The following is a 19,488-nucleotide window of genomic DNA, read 5'->3' as shown; positions in this document are numbered from 1 at the left end:
CCATGTAAGTCAAATAGAATTTTAAGGGTTCTTATATAGGAATTCTTATTCTTTTGTCCACTAGGTTCCTCAAATATGGTAGAGCTAGGTAAGTCCTGTGAATGCAGAAACTTTAATCAACAACCATAAAGAAGCCTGTTGAAGGCAGGAAGCAATAAAAGCTGCCTTTGTGAATTTTATTCAGAACCAGATAAATACCCAAGCTTAAAGTAAGATGTGCAGAAGGAGGATCTTGGCAGTAACACATTCACAAACTCAATATCTGGTTTTAAGTGCATCCATGGGGCGCCAAGTGCCACAGGAGACAGCACGAAGCTGTGGTTCAATGGACAAGCCACCCTAATATGAGGGCTCTTCCTGAAGGTTCTCTGCGCAGCATCTTGCCAAACAGCATGGCTGCTGGAGATGCTGCTGCTCAATAGCATCTAGTCCCAGACACTGCAACACCCTTCCAGACACAATGCAAGTCGACCAAAATATCACGCCTCACTCTCCTGGTGACAGGTTAGGAAAGCCCCGCCAGCTGTGTGGCCCAGGGAGGGACGCACTCAGCTGGAAAAAACCTAATGTCCAGCCATGTGGCAAGTGGCTCTCCTTGACCCTAATGATGCTGACGGGTACCTTACCCTCACCAGAGATGACACCAGTAATCCCTGCCTGTAGGCACTTGGGCCACGCTACCCATATTCAGATCATTATTCTGTTTAAAAAAATAGAAAATTTGGGCCTCCCTGGTGGTGCAAGGAGTTAAGCACCGCACTGTGAAGCAATCCGCAGCCTCCGCAGCACGAGTTCGATCCCTGGCCGACCAGGGAGCAACCCACATGGCACAGCAGACCTCTCCTGTTTTGCCCGCTGCTTCCCTCAGCAGTGTACTTCGGTCCATCTCCCTATTCTGCTCCTCACTCTGTCTCTGGTGAATCCTCTCACCCCCTGCATCTCTGGCCTGTACCCCAGCTCTTGTATGCATAAACATTTTAAATTAATTAATCAATTAATTAATTATTTATACAAGCACTGGGTATAGTCAGAAGCGCGGTAGGATGAAAGAATTCAGCAGAGCCAGAGCGGGGAACAGAACAGGCAGAGGGGCACAGCAGGAGAGGTCTGTGCTCCATGTGGGACCCTCGCCGGTGGACGGGTATCAAACCGGCACTGCAGAGGCTGCGGACAGCTTTGCAGCCCAGTGCTCAACCACTGTGCCACCAGGGGAGGCCTTGTGTGCATAAATAAATAAATCTTAAAAAAAAATAAAAAAGAATAGAAAGTTTACATTAAAAAACAGGCTCAGCAGCAGGAGAAGAGTCAGGTAGCCTCTGTGCCTCCTTCCACGGTTTGGCCAACTCTGTGGACAAACCCTTTTTGAGAGGCTTCCTGGGGCAGTTCCAGCACATGTCCTACCAGCCTGGCCCAGCAGACCCTCTGAGTGGCCAGCTTCTCACCTACCATTCAGTAAGGTCTGTGCCTGGCACCCGAGCCCTGGTCCAAAGCTTCATCCACAGGGCAGGACAGAAGTGTCTGCAGGCTTGGGACAAGTTAGGGGCACAAACACTCAACTCACAGATAGGCCATGGGCTGGAATCTGGACCAGGGCTCCCGCCCCAGAGAGACTGACCAAGACTTCTGTGTCTAACACCAGCGCTTCATCCTGCTCTACCTAAAGCTTCCTGACAGGAAAACTGAGAAAACTTCCTACAGTGCATAGATAGGAATCTTTCTTGAGGAAATGGTGAGAACACCAGGGACCAGATGGGATGTCAGATTTAATGAGGAAATGAAGACCACTCCAGGGGTCCCCAAGGGCCCAGCACATGAGAAGTCTGAATTTGGGGATGGCCTTCCAGGTGTCATATGAAACAAATGCTATTCTTCCAGGTTTCAGATGAAAGTGGAAATGAAGAACGTGCACTGTGGTTCATTTATCACTGCATTCCCCCTTTTATGGAAAAACAATTTCTAAGTCACATTTCTGTTTTAGGCAAGAGACTCCAGATCCTGAGGACTACTTCTGGCACTGCTGGCCTGTCCTGCTAGCAGCACTCTGGGTTGGGATGCTCTCACCAGGCAGACCCCATGCCAACCCTCTGACAGCCCAGGTATAGAAGGTCACTGCTTTGAGTGCCTAAGACACAGTTGTCAATCACACCACAGCCTATGTGTACAAAGAAGGAAAATAAATGAGCAGCCTGACAGGAAGGGGTATTTCCAGGTCTACGATGATGGCAGGAATTCAGGCTGAGAGAAATATATCTGACAGAGGTCCAAAGCCACTGCACCTGGAGCTGCCACCAGCCTTTTCCAGGCTGCCCCACTGCCACCCTCTTGCCACCCCATCCCTGCTGGGCCCTAGACACCTGCTCAGACCCTGGCAGGCCTGGTTCTGCTCTGGGTGGTGAGCAGCCATCTGGCCATTCTCCTCCCATGCCAGCCTCCCGGAAAAGCAGGTCTTGAGGCTCCAGGCATTACAGTGGGACCCAGAGAGCCCACGTGTGGAGGCAGTGCTGCCAATGACACAGCCCCCTCCTAGGTGTCACCTGGAGAAGCCAGAGGACCCTTCAGGGGACCGAGGACCATGAAAACAAGGCAAGGCAAGTTCTCACCTTGAGGCCAGGAGGCTGGGGGTTTGGGGGAGGCGTCCTATGCTGCATGCCCTCCCCCCACCAAAGCAGCCTCCCTGAGCTCTTGTCCCATACCACCACCCTAGAGACCATCCAAGAGGCTTTGTGGTATTACAGTCTTTTTTCCCCCTAAGGTATCATTGAGATTATAATTAGATTATTTTTCAATTAAAAATATAATTAGTTCCTTGATGGGATGGCCATTGAGCTGAGACTTTTCAGGCAGAAGATCAGTTTTGATGACTACACAGAGGTAAAGTGGTAATTCTGTTTTTCATTTATGTCTCTTTAATTTCTTTTGAAAATCAGGACCTTTTTAGTCTAGAAAATAAATGTCTCAATTAAAGTATATTGAATTTCTTATTCAAAACATTATTTTAATAAAATTAGAGGCTCGTTTTCCCCAGCCTTTGTGAGTGTCATACCTCACTGTCAGTATTAACAGCCAGCAGGCATACCTGTTGCTTGACACCATCTACGGCACAGTACAAAACAGAAAACCAAGAACACAGGCTCGGGGCGGCATCACAAGCCAGGCAGAAGCTAAGACTGGCAAACAAAACATGACTGGCATCCCCAAAGAGATTATGTACTATGAGGGAATGAAAATACTATTAACAGGCTATTTAACAAACAAGAAAATGCTCTCAAAAATTTAAAAAGTGGAGAAATGAAAGTTCAACAAAGGGTAGCAGGAAAGGCTGGAGAAAATCTCCCAGAAAGCAGACAAGAGAAGGTGATGGACAAAGGAGAGAAGAGGAGAGGAAACAACAAGAGCATGTGGGGTGGGGGTGGGGGGAATTTTCACAGATATGATTATTTTCCAGAATGGGAGGAAGCGAGTCTTCAGATGAAAAGGGCCGCAATTAAATGCCCAGCCAAGAACAACACAAGCATCTCTCCAGCGCATCGCTGAGACGGGCAGTATGCTGGGGGGAGATCAAAGAGCTTCAGAGGAACCACCAAGTACAGAAGGGCTGGAAGTCAGGGTAGCATCCAATGTCTCCACACCAATGCCAGAAGTCAGAAAGCAGTGGAAGTTCTGAGGGAAGAAGGTTTTCAAGCTAGAATTCTCTAGGTAAATTCTTCAGTAGAACCATCTACTGTGTGAATGGAGAATGGCGACAGTTTCTAGGCATGTAAGATCTTTTTAAAAAGTCACCTCTGTACTTTCCCTAGGAAGTGACTTGAGAATGTTCTACCACAGATCAACTGGGCAAATGGAGAAAGGGAAGCACAGGAAAGTGGATGATTAGGAAGTGTCTCAGGATGATTAGGAAGAACGTCCGGGGTTGGAGGTGCCCAGATTCAGGCAGGAGGATGTCCAGGTCCCAGAGGAAGGTCTTCCCAGCAAATTTCAGTGATGGACATAAATGGGAAGAATGGACGCCCACAGTGGGCAGGAGATCACAGGTACCCAGAGATCTAAGCAGACACAGAAGAGGTGGGTGACTCTCCAAGTATAGGCATACCTTGTTTATTGCACTCTGCAGCTATGGCAGTTTTGCTTTGTTTTTACAAATAGAAAGTTTGTACCATATTGGCACATGTGCTCGCTTTGTATCTTTGGGTCACATCTTGGTCACGTTTCAAACCTTTATATAATTATCATATATGGAGGTGAGCTGTATCTTCGATGTTACTATCATAATTGTTTTGGGGTGCCATGGACCACACCCATATATAATGCTGAACGTAATAAATGTATTCTGACTATTTCATCCACCAATCACTCCCCATTTCTCCCTCCCCTCAAGCCTCCCTAGCCCCTAAGACACAACAATATTGAAATTGGGTCAATTAATAATTCTACAATGGCCTCTAAGTGTTCAACTAAAGGAAGAGTTACACAGCTCTAATTCTAAATCTAAAGCTAGAAATGATTAAGCTTAACACACTGAAAAGCACGGATAGGCTGAAAGCCAGGCCTCTTGGACCAAACAATAAATGCAAAAATGCTCTTGAAGGAAATTAAAGGTACTACCTTGGTCAACAAATGAATGATAAAAAAGCAAACAGTCTAATTGCTGATATGGAGAAAGTCTGAGTGGCTTGGATCAAACCAGCTACAACAACCCCACAAAGTCTAAACCAGAGCAAGGCCCGAAATCTCTTCAATCCTATGAAGGCAGAGAGAGATGGGAAATTTCAGAATAATAGTTGGAAGCGAGCAGAGGTTTGTTCATGAAATTTAAGGAAAGAAGTCGGTCTCCATAACATAAAAGGTAAAGAAACAAGAACTGCAAGGAAAAGAAACAAGAACTGATATAGAAGCTGCAGCAAGTATTAATAAAGGTGGCAATAGATTTTCAATGCAGAGGAAGCAGCCTTTTGTTGGGAAAGATGCCATGAAGACCTTTCATAGCTAGAGAGAAGTCAAGAGATGACCTCAAAGCTTCAAAGGAGAAGCTGAATCTCTTGTTAGGGACTAATGCATACTACAGAGAAATCTTTTAAGTTCAAGTCAATGCTCATTTACCATTTTGAAAATCACAGGGCCCTTAAGAATGATGATGCTTGTGCTCTATAAATGGAAGAAGCAAGTCAGGATGACAGCACATCTATTTACAACGTGGTTTAATAAATAGTCTAAGCCCACTATTGCGACTGCTCAGAAAAAAAAAAGATTAAAGATTCCTTTGAAGATAATACTTCTTACTGAAACATACCTGGTTACCCAAGAGCTCTGACAGAGATGTACAGGAGAGGAATGTTGTTTTCATGCCTGTTAATGTAACATCTATTTTGTAGCCCAACGGATCAATGAGGCATTTTGACTTTCAACTCTTATTAAAGAAATACATTCGGTAAGGATACAGCTACCACAGACAGTAATTCCTCTAATGGTTGTGGGCAAAGTCAATTGAAAACCCTGTGGAAAGGATTCACCGTTCAAGATGCCGGTAAGAACATCCATGATTCATGGTAGGTCAACAAAATACCCTTTCCAGGGGGTTGGAGGAAGATGATCCCAACTCTCTGGATGACTGACTTTCTGTGGATAAAGCACTGGCAACATTTAGGAGGAATGATTCTAATTTCGAAAGATGTTCTGCTATGTGAGTAAATCTATTATGGGTAAAATGCTATCAAATAGCTTTGCATGCTACAGAGAAATCTTTTCAGGAAACAGTCAATAATGAGACAAACGTTACTATCAGATTATTTTAAGAAATTGCCCTACCTTCAGCAATTGTCATCCCTACCAGTCAAGAGCCATCAACATCAAGGCAAAACCCTCCACTGGCAAAGACAATGTGCTGAGGTCTCAGATGATGGTTAGCAGTTTTTAGCAAAATAATTCTTTTCATGTGCATTGCTTTTTCAGACACAATTCTATTGCACATTTAATAGGCTACAATGTAAACACAACTTCCACATGCACTGGGAAAACAAAAATTTTGCATGACTTGTTTCAACATGAGATCCATTTTATTGTGGTAGCCTGGACCTGCAGTATCTCTGAGGAGCCTGCACAGGTAAAGAAATATCTGAACACTGTAACTACCACCAGTTATAATAAAGAAAATGCTAACACTAGTTAAGCCGATTGTTCCAACATATTTTATTGGGAGGGTGGTAAAGGGAAGAAAAACTATATTCTTCATTTCCATAAAGGAAGTCAATACATAGCTAAGAGTGGGACACCAGGAGGTAGTCACATAGGTACAGGAGGTCGGGTAGGCATGCAGTTGGCTGCCAGAAGATAGGTTAGAAGCTGGAGGGATGTCTCCAGTGACTGGCAGGGTGGGTGTGGCTAGGGGACTGCTTTTTACTTGTAAACATTTTTTAATTTTAATTCTCATATATGTGCATTTTACTTTGATTAAAAAAATAACTTTTAGAAAACACAAATGAAGTAAATCAGTACTGCTTCTCCCTTGTGGGCACTCACTGAACATACACTCAATTGCTCTCCATCATCTACTGGGTAGGATTATTTTCTTTGAGTCTCATGTTTGCAAAGTAGGGACAGCAGCCTCGCAGACTCACTCCTGTGTGTCCACTCTCAGCACAGGCCTGACATGAATGTCAGAAATAGTTTCTTTTATTGTTCTTAAAATCATGTAGCTCATGACCATCAAGAGTATATTGTGAACCAAAAGCCCCACCAAATTTGACAATTCTATAGCCTCAGTACTAAATGTTTAGACATTTCAGAAAGGGAAGTAAAGACTACTGACATGTTGCTGGTGGCAAGCAGGGCATCGACAAACAGCTCCTAGAGTAAGGAAGGAGATACAGCCACACCCCTCTCCAGGGCACTGGTGAGCATCATGGTGTGTCCATGAGACAGATCACTGAGCAGTCACAAAAAATGTGATGACATGGAAAGGTGCCAAAAGACACAGTGTGATCAAGTTATAGAACAAAATGAATTCTATAGGATCTTCTGGGGGAAGGAGTAACAAATAACAATGCACAGTGGGCAAACTACCCAATGTTCAGAGAGATGCACCACATGGACATATATTGGGAATGTCATGGGGGGGAGTGGGGGTTCATTTTCTGAAATGTCTGAATTTTAGATAATGTATAGTACAGCACTTCTGTAAGCTGAAAACAATGAAAGAATAGGGAAAGATATTTTACAGAGGTCAGTTTCTTAGACTTTAAAAATTGTTTCCCTTAAGATAAATTCAGCACTCTAAAATCATAGATGCTATTATAAAATATTAACTTGTTTCTGAAATGCCTGCCTAGTGAAAAATCATCAGCAAATGGGCCTAAGCTATTCTTCAGCACAGACTTACCCAGGTGGGTGCTCACTCTGAGGAGTAGGCCCACAGAATTAATGGGAGGGTAACCTCCACACCTCCCTCAACTCCATGTCCTCCAGGCCCTTTCTATCCTTAGAATCCCTTAGTGTGGAATCTGGGGAGGGCAGCACAACAGGGCGGGTATGCACACACCCAGAAGGTACACCAAAAAAGCATTAAACTCGAGGCTGCAAAGGGTTTGTGAGGCCTCTGAGAACCAGGAAATGGCCAGAGGCCAGAGCTTCAGCGCCAAGCTTCACTCAACTTTCTCTCAATCATTTTGGAGGCTGGACTCATGCAGAAGGAATAAGAACAAGGAACACAAGGGCCTACTTTTCTGTGTGGATGAACCAATTTTATTTCTCTTGGGTTTTCAGGTGGATAAGGGACAAGGGGTGTGTGTGTGTGTGTGGGGGGGTTGCACTGATAATGGTAAGGAAAGGAAAATGCCCTGGAAAACCCACAAATGATGAGTCTCACCCAGTGGGGCCAGGACCTTAGAAGGAAGACTGAATCTTGAGAACTAGGCTCCTCTTTCCAGGGGGATGGGAACTCAGGAAAGACTGTGGCTGGAAATCTTCAAGCAGGACAATCACTCTGAAGACAGGAGGCAAAGTTTGCTAGAGAAACAGCAGCACTTCTAATGCAGACATAATGGCTTCCATGTGCATAAGATAGCAACACCAACTGCGTTAGGGCTGAATTTGACCCGGCAATAAAGTGGAATTGTGCCTCAAGGTTAAAAGTGGTTTCGATTTTGAAGACAGGTGCTTCATTTTTGGAATATTTTGTTAATCTTTGCCAAGTTCACAAATAACTTTCATCTTTGATCTCTCCATTGGGAAAGTCAAAAAATGAAATAGCTTCTAAAATCTTGCTTTTACAAGTAAAAATCAGTAACTGTACTGTGCCTTTCGCTTACTTTCAGTAGTTTCCTTAAAACTCTAGCTCTAAGAGCACTTTTTAGACTGGTTTGTTTTGTAAAATCCAGAAAATAATTAACCAATGTCTTTTTTCCTAAAAACACCACCTTGCAAGATGAAAAAGGTCAACAAACACTGCTGAAGATAGCCGAATTCATTTCAAAGACAGTTCATTCATTTTTCTGGGTGGAGTACTTCAGGGAAAGTTAAAAAAGAAAAAGAAAAAACCCACACCCACCCACACAAAAAAGATGAAACAGAAAGGAAGGGGGACAGGTCAGGAGGGTGAAGGCGGGGCCACAGTTTGTCTGTTCCAACAGGTACTGGCCACACCTAAAATCTGGGAGTGGAGAGAGGCCCCTAGCTGGAGAAAGCCAGCTCCAGCTAGGCCTCCAATCTGCAGCCACCTGGCCAATGGGGAGGCTGAGGCACAGGCACACCAAATTAGGAAGCAGACTAGGGAGGAGCGGAGGCCTGGGCTCAGCAGCAGCTCTGGGAGCAGCCTGCTCAGCTGCCAGGGCCCGCCCACAAGCCTGCTTCCCTAGAGTCCCCCTTGTACCTTGAGAGATGGACACAGGGCCTTCCCAGGGTCTCCAGGGGAGGGTACAGGGGAGGAAGGGCGGCCAAGGATGTTTGTAAACATGTCGGCTCCACCCCTAGACAGAGAAGGAACTTGGCAAGCAAAACCTCAAAGGCTTCTGAGGTTTCCAAACACTCAACTGATTCCGCAGTGCTAAGATAAACGGATGTAAACAGAAATCCTTGTTCAATGACAATTAAAGGCCAAACAGTGAGAAAGTCAGTCCACAGCTACAACTTTTTCTGAAAATATTCTACCAGTGAGCGAATTGGGTGGTGACAAGAACCCAGTCCCTCTGGGACAGGCTCCAGGAAAAGGATCCAGCGAGACAGGAGGGTGGGGACAGTGCCACCCCCCACCAGCCCAGCTCCAGCCAGAAGAGCTGGTTAAATATAAACCCAGAGACCGCCTCCGCTCAGACTCTGCCACACCAAGGCGACTTCTCAGAACAGCTCCAGCCCACACCTGCTCTTCTGCTTAGTAAAAAAATTTCTGTTTAATCCTTTACCACTGCCTCCCTTCTAACACAAAAGCCACTTTAATACTCAAAGCTTTGCTTGAATATCTTAACCAGCTGGCCACTGTTTGTATTTGGAGTATTAGTGGGAAATATGTTTATTTTATGAAGCCCTCCAGGTACCAACCAAAACATTATTCTTAAAAAGCACTTATTTGGCTGGATTATAAACTGATTATTAATAATCCCAAGCCTGTAAGGGTGACCGCGTGCTTTGATTTTCACTGCCTGCTTAAACAGCACATGCTGTGCCTCTTAGGGCTCTCAGCTCCCAGCAGTGTGGGAAACACCTTATAACGTTCCTGCGGCTGCTCTAAGATGCCACTGGATAAAGGTGTCCGTACATGGTAGTTGTCATTGAGATGTAATCCACATACGGTACAATTCACCATTTAAATGTACAATTTAATGCTTTTTGGTATGTTCACCCAGTTGTATAGCCATCACCATCTAATTCCAGAACATCTTCACAAACCAAAAGGGAGCCAGATACTTGTTAGTTTCTGGACATTTCATGTCAATAGAGTAACACAATAGATGTCTTTTGTTTCTGGCTTATTTCACTTTATATGTTTTCAAGGTTCATCTACATTGTAGTGCATACTAGTAAATTTGTTCTCTGTTATGGTCAAATAATATTCCATTGTAGGGACATACATTTTATTTATTCCTTCACTCAGTGAAAACATGTAAGCCATTTCTACTCGAGCTGTCATGAACCTGGTGTACAAGTTCTGGGTGGACCTCAGGACCCAGGGAGCTGTTGGGTCATGTGACCACCCTCTGTTTAACCTTCTGAGTAACTGTCAGACTGTTTCCAGAGTGGTTGCAATATTTTCCTACAAATATGTATAAATTATACACATAAGAGGACAGCAGTCCTCCCTCACTCATGGGGGATACCATCCAAGACCCCCAGAGAATGCCTGAAGCTAAGGGTAGTACTGAATTCTGCACATATATGTTTTCCTCCTATTCATAGACACCATGATAAAGCTTAATCTATAAACTAGGCACAGTAAGAGAACAATAACATAATAAAATACAACAATTATAACAATATACTATAATAAAAGTTAAAGTGGGCTCTCTCTCAAAATATATTATTGCACATCATAATTCTGGACCACAGCTGACCCCGGTAACTGAAACTGGATAGCAAAGCCATTGATAAGGGGTGGATTTATGTAAGAGCGCCATTACAGAACATTCATCAAGAACTGAGTATCCACGTGTGAGATTTAATTCACTGGAAGTTAAGAACAGTGAGCTCACATGCTGAATTTTGGGTTTTAGAACAGAGTTTGTGTTAGAAATCTGCAAAGAGCTTAAGAAAGAAGTCTGTCATAAAGCTGTAAGGACTAAATAGTCATACTGTATTGTACTCAGCACAGGGCCTGGCACACATTACATTCCCAACAAGTTACTATTCATTGTATCATCACAGAGAAATGAGCTTCTTTCTACTGTGTTTCTATTCACAGGTAGAAATCACCCAGTTTCACCCTTAAGCTTTCTCCCAAGGGCTTATTTTATAATATGCCAAGGAGGAAAAAATTTTACTTTCTCAACATCTACAAAATTTCTAAAACTTTGCAAAGAATTTCCACAAATAGAAAACAAAGTTCACCAAGTCCTTTTCAATGTCTTTAAAAAATCATACCTGCACTGGCTAATAGGCCACACTTCAAACAGGAAAAGTGATTAAGTGATTCCTTACTTTTGTAAGAGAATCCTTCAGAAAATTTAAGTAGTCAAATCCCCTGATACATTCCAAATAGTCTCAAAATTCCCATTCGCAGGCAGACATCCAGAGTCATACCCAATACTGTAGAAAATGTAGAACATCGCTATCATTTTCCTTTTTCTGAGAAAAACAGAGCAGAAGGTCCTCGGGTTTCAGAGGAAACCACGTGTTCAGTGCGTGGAGGCGGCTTACCTGATGGTGCCGGTTGGGGATGGGACGGGGCTGACCAAACTCCGGAGGTCCGGCTCCGGAATATGGATCTTCAGAGGGGAGATCTGAGGGTACAGTGGCCGGAGGGGTGATGCCGGGGCCTCTTCCTGTTGCAGCAGTGATGTGAATTGTATCTTGATGGCTGTACTGGGGAACCGGAAAGTGCACCTGTGGCGAAAGGAAAAGCAGCATGTGAGACACAGGAGGAGAAAGCAAAGACAGCACAGAAAGGTTCCAGTTCATCAGGTAACAGTAAGGTATGTAACAAAGCTCTCATCATAACAGTGGGTCACATATGCCCAATGGTGTCTTTCATGCTTTTGTTTGAGTATTAATACCAATATTAGTTTCCTTGCACCATACATGTGAAGGAGGGACATGTCATCCACAGATGAATAGCTATGATGTCATTTACTACAGCAGTTAAGGTTTCCACAGTGTAACTGTCACAAAGTCTCAGGGCAGCAGGCGACTTAGTCACTCCTGTCTGTGTTTAAAGAGCACAGATGGGGGTGGGGGGGGCACCTACAGTGTGTGGTTAATGCCACCCCTATGGATTCTGGCAGTGCCATCCAAGGCAATTTAAATGCACACTACAATTTTCTTCTTTTATGAGACACAGTTAAAGAAATGTTTGTCATTTTCCCACTTTTTTTAGTTTCTCCAAATTCAGTGGAAATGTCTTCCATTAGTGTTTTGTAGAAAGTTACATCACATGCATTTCTAAGATGTTTCCTGAGGCCTATGGTCTCCCCGATCCGGAGACAATGTCCTCTCTTTTAAGTCACAGCAATATCCATCCCATCTCTTACCTAAGAATGGGTCAGGTATCCCCAAACCTGCAAAGCAATGAATGAGTATGGAGCTGGGAATCTGGCTAAGAGCTCCATACAGGTGAGTGGCATTCAGCTAAGATGAGTGCCACCTGTGCAGGCCCAGGCTGAATGAGTGTGTGCATGTGTGTACACACACACATGCACACACACACACACACACATACCCCTACCCCCCTGTTTTACCACTTAGATCTGAAGGCAATATGACAAATAATTACTTTAAAGATAGTTTCTATGGCTCTTTACTGTTGGGTTCTTCCTTCAGTAGCTGCAAAACAGCACATTTTACTCTTTGCCAAAAGGGCACACGAGTAGAGCCCTGACTTTCTGCACCATAAGAACCCCTGTCTTAAGAGATCTTATGGTGCCACAATCTAGGCCCACTAGAAAGGATGTGGCTTCTGGCCTACGAGGGAGATCAAAAAGCAGACAGAAGAATCTTAGAAAACAGGGCTGGGGGTGAAGATGAGAGTGCATGGTCCCTGCGCTGGTCAGAGCCTGTCTGCACAGCTTGCCAGGCCAGGGGGTGACTCTGAGCTGAGATGGGAGAGTGCCCAAGGGGCATATCATCTCGGATGACTCGTGGCAAAGGCAAGCAGGGTTCAGAACCACAGCCCTGACCTCTCTGGGCTTCCTTTTTCTTTGAACAGAAGAGATCATCTCTAAGGTGCTTTCCAGTCATAAAAAGATATGACTCTAGATAATATGGGTATAAAGACTATGTTTTTAGTACAAACCAACATTCTAAAGGTAGGGATTTAGGTATGATATTGGTGGCAACAAATAACACCATCAATAATGGATACTAGCCAGAACAGTGACCTATTGTAATGGTTCTTTTCCAATTAAGGTTTGACAATAAAGATTTTCATATTACTTACTATAGCATCTATTTAGACTCACTCCTCCAAAATTAAACAGAGGCAGAGTGTCTCCTACCTCAGAGGGGCAGAAAAAATACCAGGAAGCTGCTTCATTTTAAACAATGTCTCCCCAGGGTGCTGCAGAGTTCACCAATTACATTTCTCCCTGGAAGGTTTTCATTCCATTGCAGGCCATCGCTGGAGTTTTAATGAGCATGTTTTGCAATTAAAGCTATTCTCTTACAGGTGCCCAGTCAATCTAAGCAGATCACAGTTGCCTTGACTGTGGGGTCCCTGCTGAAGGCTAAGATGTGCCTTGCTGGAGATGCCACCTGCCCGCCAGCCCTGTATACGTGGCACCCACCTTGGAGGGAGATTCTTGCCTAAATTTACAGACAGAAAGTGTAGCTGTCTTGGTGGGGCTGGACACTATCAGAGCACATGCTCCAAAATCGACTGTGGTGACAGTCGCACAACTCTGTGTATCTACTAAAACCTACCAATTTGAACAACTAAGATGGGTTAGTTGTATGGCACGTGAGATAGGTCCCCATTGCGATGATTTTTAAGACATTGTTGCCCTATAGCTCCCACACTCAGAGTCCACTCCAGTCTTGGGTGTTTCTCAGATCCATCTGGAAGTTAAAGGCTCCTAGAATCTCAGACAAACTGGCAGTGTCTTGGTGCCACATGAGGCTGCCAATTTCAGCGCTGCTGGGAAGGTGGGCTCTGGTCTCTCTGCTCAGCCATCACTGACTTTATTCTCATCTGGTCAAGACCAGGGAACCCGTCACCTGCCCTGTGGCCACAAAGCTGTCAGAGAATGAAAGCAGCTCGCTCTTAAAGGTGAATAGCCAGTCAGGAAACAACAGACATTTAGGGAGTGTCTGCAACAGGAAGGCAGAGACCAAACAAACATTTAGGGGGTGGGGGAGAGGAAAGGGCAACCTGTGAGAGAAGAATGCAGACTACCAGCATATTCCTGAAATAAGAGAGTAGCTGCCACGTAAGCACTGAGGGGCGCAAAAGCACATTCAGAAAAACAAGACCTCAAACAATTCAATACGCACTTAAAAGAAAATCTCAAAGAGAAGGCTGAGTGACAAATCTGAAGACATCTCCAAGGAAGGGCAAAAAGTTTGGCGGTTCAGTCCAGGAGACTGAATTTGATTTACGTTACAAAGGACACCCATTCTCAGGAAGCTACCAGGGATCACAGACTGTGGTCCCCTTAGTGCTGCCACCCCGCTTCCTAACTGTCACAACAGCTGTTCTGGTGAAAACAGGCCAGTACAGTCACGAAACTAAAAATATGGTGTGCTGCATCCATGGTTGGGAAGTGATATCACATAGGTACAGGCTGAAAATCTGGTCACCTTCCCTGTGATGCCTCAGACTGGAGTGCGGGGCTAGAACGTGGGACTTCAGTGATGTGAATGCTGGAAGGCTGTGGCATTTAACAGACCAATGTAATGGTCCATCTAAGCTAAGGAGACACCAAGCCTTTCTATGACGTGCCTCAAGAGTGAGGTGCACCCTGAGCCTCAGGACAGACTCCACCAGGTTTACAGCCTCAGTGACAGCCTCACCATAGCCACCGTTCAAGGGTAACAGCCAAACAGGCCCTAGTCCAGTAACAAAAAATAAAAGACCAGGGTTTCAAGAGTGTAGCTGGTTCTGGGAGGCTGGCTGTGGTTCTTATGAATGGACACGGGGGACAGCCTGGGAGCCCACCCAAGGGTCTGAGGCAACTCTATTGTCTAGGAAGACACAAACCTGGCCTATGAATATGATTATCCCATCCAACCTGTGCCAGTGGACAGCAGCCAGGAAGCAGGTCATCTGTAGGCTGCCTTCAGACAGTCCACCGAGGCTGGTGGACAGATTCTTCCAGAAGGGAGATGCAGGGACTGCCAGGAAGGCCACCCTCAGAACTATCCCTCTGGGGAGTGGGCTTTAAGAATGGATGGCTGTGACCAGTGAGTGTGTATCATTCTTTTCTTTTCCAGATCAGAGTTGCACTTGCCTTGCCCTATTTCTACAGCACAAGGCTTTTCTCAGAGGGAATAAGTGAAGCACACAGAGGGACCCAGACATCTTGGACTTCATAGGAAATTGACACTGGTGGGACTCGGGGCTGCCCCAGGGACGAGTGTTTTTTATGTTGGAACACAAACATGGGGTGCCAAAAGGGCAGACTATGACAGGTGCTAGTCCAGTGGACACATCTACTTCCGCAGTGAGCTAGCTTTAGCTGGACAATCAGCTGCCCCACTGAAGATGATGCTTCTCTGCCTCTCCTACAACCATGGACTGTATGGTTAAGGGGATGTGAATGGCCATGTCCTTTAGAGAAGTGGAGTGTCTTCTTTACTTTTCATTCAGCTCCCCAGTATGTGGGAGCAGATTCTGGAGCAGTCAGTATGGGTCATAAAAGGGGCAGTGGATAACAGGGATGCCATTCACTGTCTTTGGGTTTCTTGCTGCAGGAGGCCAGTTTGTTTGCCTCTGACTAGTGAGGGACTTTAGTTGACTTTCCCCAGATCCCCCCGCACTATCCCAGCAGCCCATTCTCAAACCAGGTCTGTCTGATTTCAAATTCCGTGCCTTTAACTGCTGTGCTACACCATTTTGTCTGCTGTTTTCACTTATCAGCGAGCATGTCATCAACATTTTCCTCCTTCCTCCATGGTAACAGGAGGACCTGGTACGACTGCATTAGCTTACATTAAGACTGTGATATACAGAGAAATAAACTTCACCCTTGTTATTCTGACCTTCAAACCTACATCCTAATTCTACATAGCTGAGAGCTCTAATGGGGAATGGCTGGACAAACCCTGTGTATGTTCACGGAGGAATATTTTTCCACCTCAAGGTAGAAAGCATGGCTAGGTCTCTAAGTCTCAAGGAAAGGCTGGGGACAGCTGAGCTGACTCAACAGGCAACCCAGCTGGCTTTTCTTATGCCTTCCTCCTGCCCTTGACTCCACCTGCACGTTCTTTGCATGTGGCACTAGCTTTCCTGGGGTGGCCCAGACCAGAGCTGCATAAGGTCTGACAGGGCATGCCGAAGGCATGGGGGTGGGGGTGAGTTTGTAATTACTCTGAAAGGAAAATACGACTTTCCAGGAAAAAGTTTTGAAAACATTTTTACAATATGTATACTATAACATAAAATTTCTAAGTCAAAGGATCCTGAAATTCTCAAAAATTTTTAAGCTAAAATACCTTATTCCTATTAAAAATGTAATATATTTTTCTAGAAGATTCCCCCAAAATTGAACAAAGGAGGGTGCAGTCATGGGGTCTATTTCACTGCAGAGACCATGCAACTGCTGTGCCAAGACGCAGGCTGAATAGTGAGGGTGAAGCAAGGCAGCCCTGGGTGCAGTGATAAGCAACTTGCTGCATTTCTTGGACTGTAACTCAAGTCATGTCTAACCTTGAACAGTTACAATGTTAACCCGCCCAGCACAAGCCCATAATGTCCCTAAAGGGGCGCTCAGTCTTTGGATATAGATCCACTGAGTCAAATATTGGTACAATAAACCTGCTTTTTGTTAGCCTCAGTGTTCTGGTTTCTTTATGCCACCTAACAATGGGAAAGCAAATCACAGCCTGACCAACACAGCAAGAAGGTATACAGTGGCAAAAAATCAAAATACAAGTGCAAACTAGGAAGAGTAAAAGGAAGCACTAACAGCCAAGGCCACAGAGGCACAACGACTACTGGCCCTGTTCAGGCACCAGCTTAGCAAGGCCGCTGATACACCAACATCCTATTCCAGAAAAACTCAATAAACTCAAGGCAAAGAAGTAATTCAAAACCCTGCCCTACCGTCTTCTCTCCCTCCACGAATCACAGCTGCAACCCTGAGTATTCCCTGGCCTCCTCCACCTTCCAATTGACCCATCAGCCTTATTTTCCTTGGTAGGCTACGAGGACTGGGGAATAGGGGGCAGGGTTGTTCTAGAGATGTGGCTCTGATCCTGTCTGCTACTAACAGCCTCACTTCCTCAGCTCTGAGTCCAGTTCCTTCCAGTAGTAATGGTGGGGTGCAAGTACAGGGGTGTGTGAGTTAAATATGGTGGGGATTCTCCTGTTTAGAAATCATTCAGCTTTCTTTTTGTTTTCCTATGCCTTCTTTTTTAATAAACAGAATGCACTTATTTTTACAATCAAGTAAAAAAAGCTATTTCTACCACAAAAAGGGGGAGGGGGCTCCTACACAAAATGGCAACACAGTGAAAACTGCAGACAAAGGTCTTTTTAAAAATAAAGTCTTAGTTCCCATCTCAAGAGCACCCTAAGTGGAAAAGGGGTAGGAGGCCCCACTGGACTAGGACAGAGGCCCAGGAGGCCCGCTGAGCTGAGCAGTGGAGAGCTGCCTTTACACACCCCACTAGGTGGGGCTCCCAGGGCCCAGGAGTTCTCCCACTAGAGGAGGTGGCGAGAAAGCAATCCTGGAGTTCATGTCCCTTCAAAATCACTTCTACCTTCTCAGGAGGAGCATGCTTCTCCTACATCACTTTCACCAAATCTGGTCCCAGAGGATGTGGGGTCATTTCCATAGTATCGCTGGGAGGACATCTGGTAACATCTATAGCAACATTCAGAGGATCTGTGACCACAGTTTCACTGGAGGGTTGGAAGTAACATCTGTAGCATCACTGGGAGTTGGGGAGGGCCCTAGAATCTGCATTTTTAGTGGGTAACCCCCCAAGACAGTTTTCCCCCAAGAAGCCTTACTCCTATGTAAGTCTGGGAATGCAAGGTCAAGGACTAGCAACAGGCCAGGCACGCTGCTCTGTCCTACCAGCACTCAAAGACAATGGTGAAAGCCCACGCCTCCAATTTAGCACTGACGTCCGCTCTCCACTCATGGGGTCTCTTGTCTCACCATGATTACCATGAAGGAGGATGCCCGCCCAATGCCTGGATGATGGACACACAGCCCCCCAGCAGAACTGCAGGCCGTGCAGAGTCAGGTACCAAAGATGACCCCAGGCCATCTTCTCAAGGACTGTCTTACCTCTGGATGGGGATGTATCAGCTTTAAAACAAACCAAAAACCAAAAACAAAAAACAAAAACAAAAAAACCAACCAAAAAAATCAAACACTACTGTTCAAGTTGAGCTCCCAAGCTTGGAGTCTGGAAAATCAAATGAGGCTTAAAGTCTGATGTAAAGCAATCTTCCAGATTTGCCTGAAAAACAACAGGGATAATCCAGTTTTGAGTGAATGGAGGAGCTACAAAGGTCAGCATTGCCACTACAAATGTGCTGGCTTCCTCAAGCTCAACTCCAAACCAAAGAGGCCCTGTAGAGGGACGTCCCGCACTGCTTGGCTTAAATGCAAGTGACAAGACCTGGCTTTTTCCGTGGAGGCCACAGAAGCAACGCTGCTGCTCTCCAGGACTGACGGGACAGAAAGACTAAACCCAGTGCCAGAGCTCATGTGTGGTGAGCAATTCAAGTTCTATTTTCTTTCCATGCTGAATTAAGGAAGCAATTTGTAAAAGTCCAAGTGATTAATCTACAGCTCCTCTGTAAATCCAGCCACAGTAACTCAAGGTCGCCATTATTCATGTGGTCCCTGACTGTTTCTGAATACAAAACACTGGCTTGACTCAGTGGGCTTACATTCTTCAGGATTCTCCTCCCAAGGCCATCTACTCTAGAAGCTTTCTTAGTGCTTTGCTCCCCCACCCCCATGCTAGGCTGAGGATCACTGCTAGGGTTGGCACTTCTTCTACATCAGACAGTAAGTCTGTGACGGTTAAGTGCCACCCCTGCTGCCTGCCTGTCCTCTCCAAAGACACGTGGTTGGCAACGGCACAGAGCACATGTGTTAGTGAACACAAGCTAGAGCTCACCGACGTGTTCTTTTATGCACTTAAGGTCTATTCCTTAACAGACTTACTCACGAAGTGCAGGCTTATCAATCAGCACATGGGGATGAGGCAGAACGAGAGAAATCTTAACAGGGCAACAAGTCAAAGAGACATGGCGGGCCTACGCCCCCAACCCGAGCTCTGTGAACCCTCTTTTCACCATTAAGGAAATTATTTGATTTTTCTGACCTGGGATTAACCTTGAAAATCAACAATATGTGCCTTTATAGTTCAACAGAATTAAAGAACCAGAGAACAAACGCTCAGGCGCACTGTGTTTCACATAGTGGGCCAGGAGCAGCCCATGCTGTAACTACTCACATCCACGGCTTTGTAAACAAGGCTCTGGAGAAAGCATCTCAGCTGCCCCACGGCTGTCCGGTGGTTGCAGAAGTTTGCTCCCCAGAGTCCTGCCACTTCCTGTATTGTCATCAGCCTGTCCTGAGGTCCTACTTCAGAATGATTTTTGCAAAACACAGAGATTTTTGCCTTAATCTTAATGAACATAAATTCAGTAACAAAAGCCGGTGTCTGCTT

General features: G+C 45.2%; 1 protein-coding gene across 1 annotated transcript in view; it reads right to left on the bottom strand.

Moving 5' to 3' along the window:
• Positions 1-19,488, bottom strand: part of FOXK1 (forkhead box K1) — a gene marked incomplete at both ends in the record, with an annotated part of 60,254 nt that overhangs the window by 6,788 nt on the left and 33,978 nt on the right. Inside the window, one exon of the mRNA XM_084251043.1 lies at positions 11,338-11,523. Within this exon, the coding sequence (XP_084107169.1) occupies positions 11,338-11,523 (186 nt within the window). The remainder of the gene's footprint in view (positions 1-11,337; positions 11,524-19,488) is intronic.

This window comes from Talpa europaea (assembly GCF_964194135.1).
Source record: "Talpa europaea genome assembly, chromosome: 12".
NCBI lineage: Eukaryota > Metazoa > Chordata > Mammalia > Eulipotyphla > Talpidae > Talpa > Talpa europaea.
The sequence above is the reverse complement of the archived record's forward strand: the minus strand, read 5'-3'. Positions and strand labels throughout refer to the sequence as shown.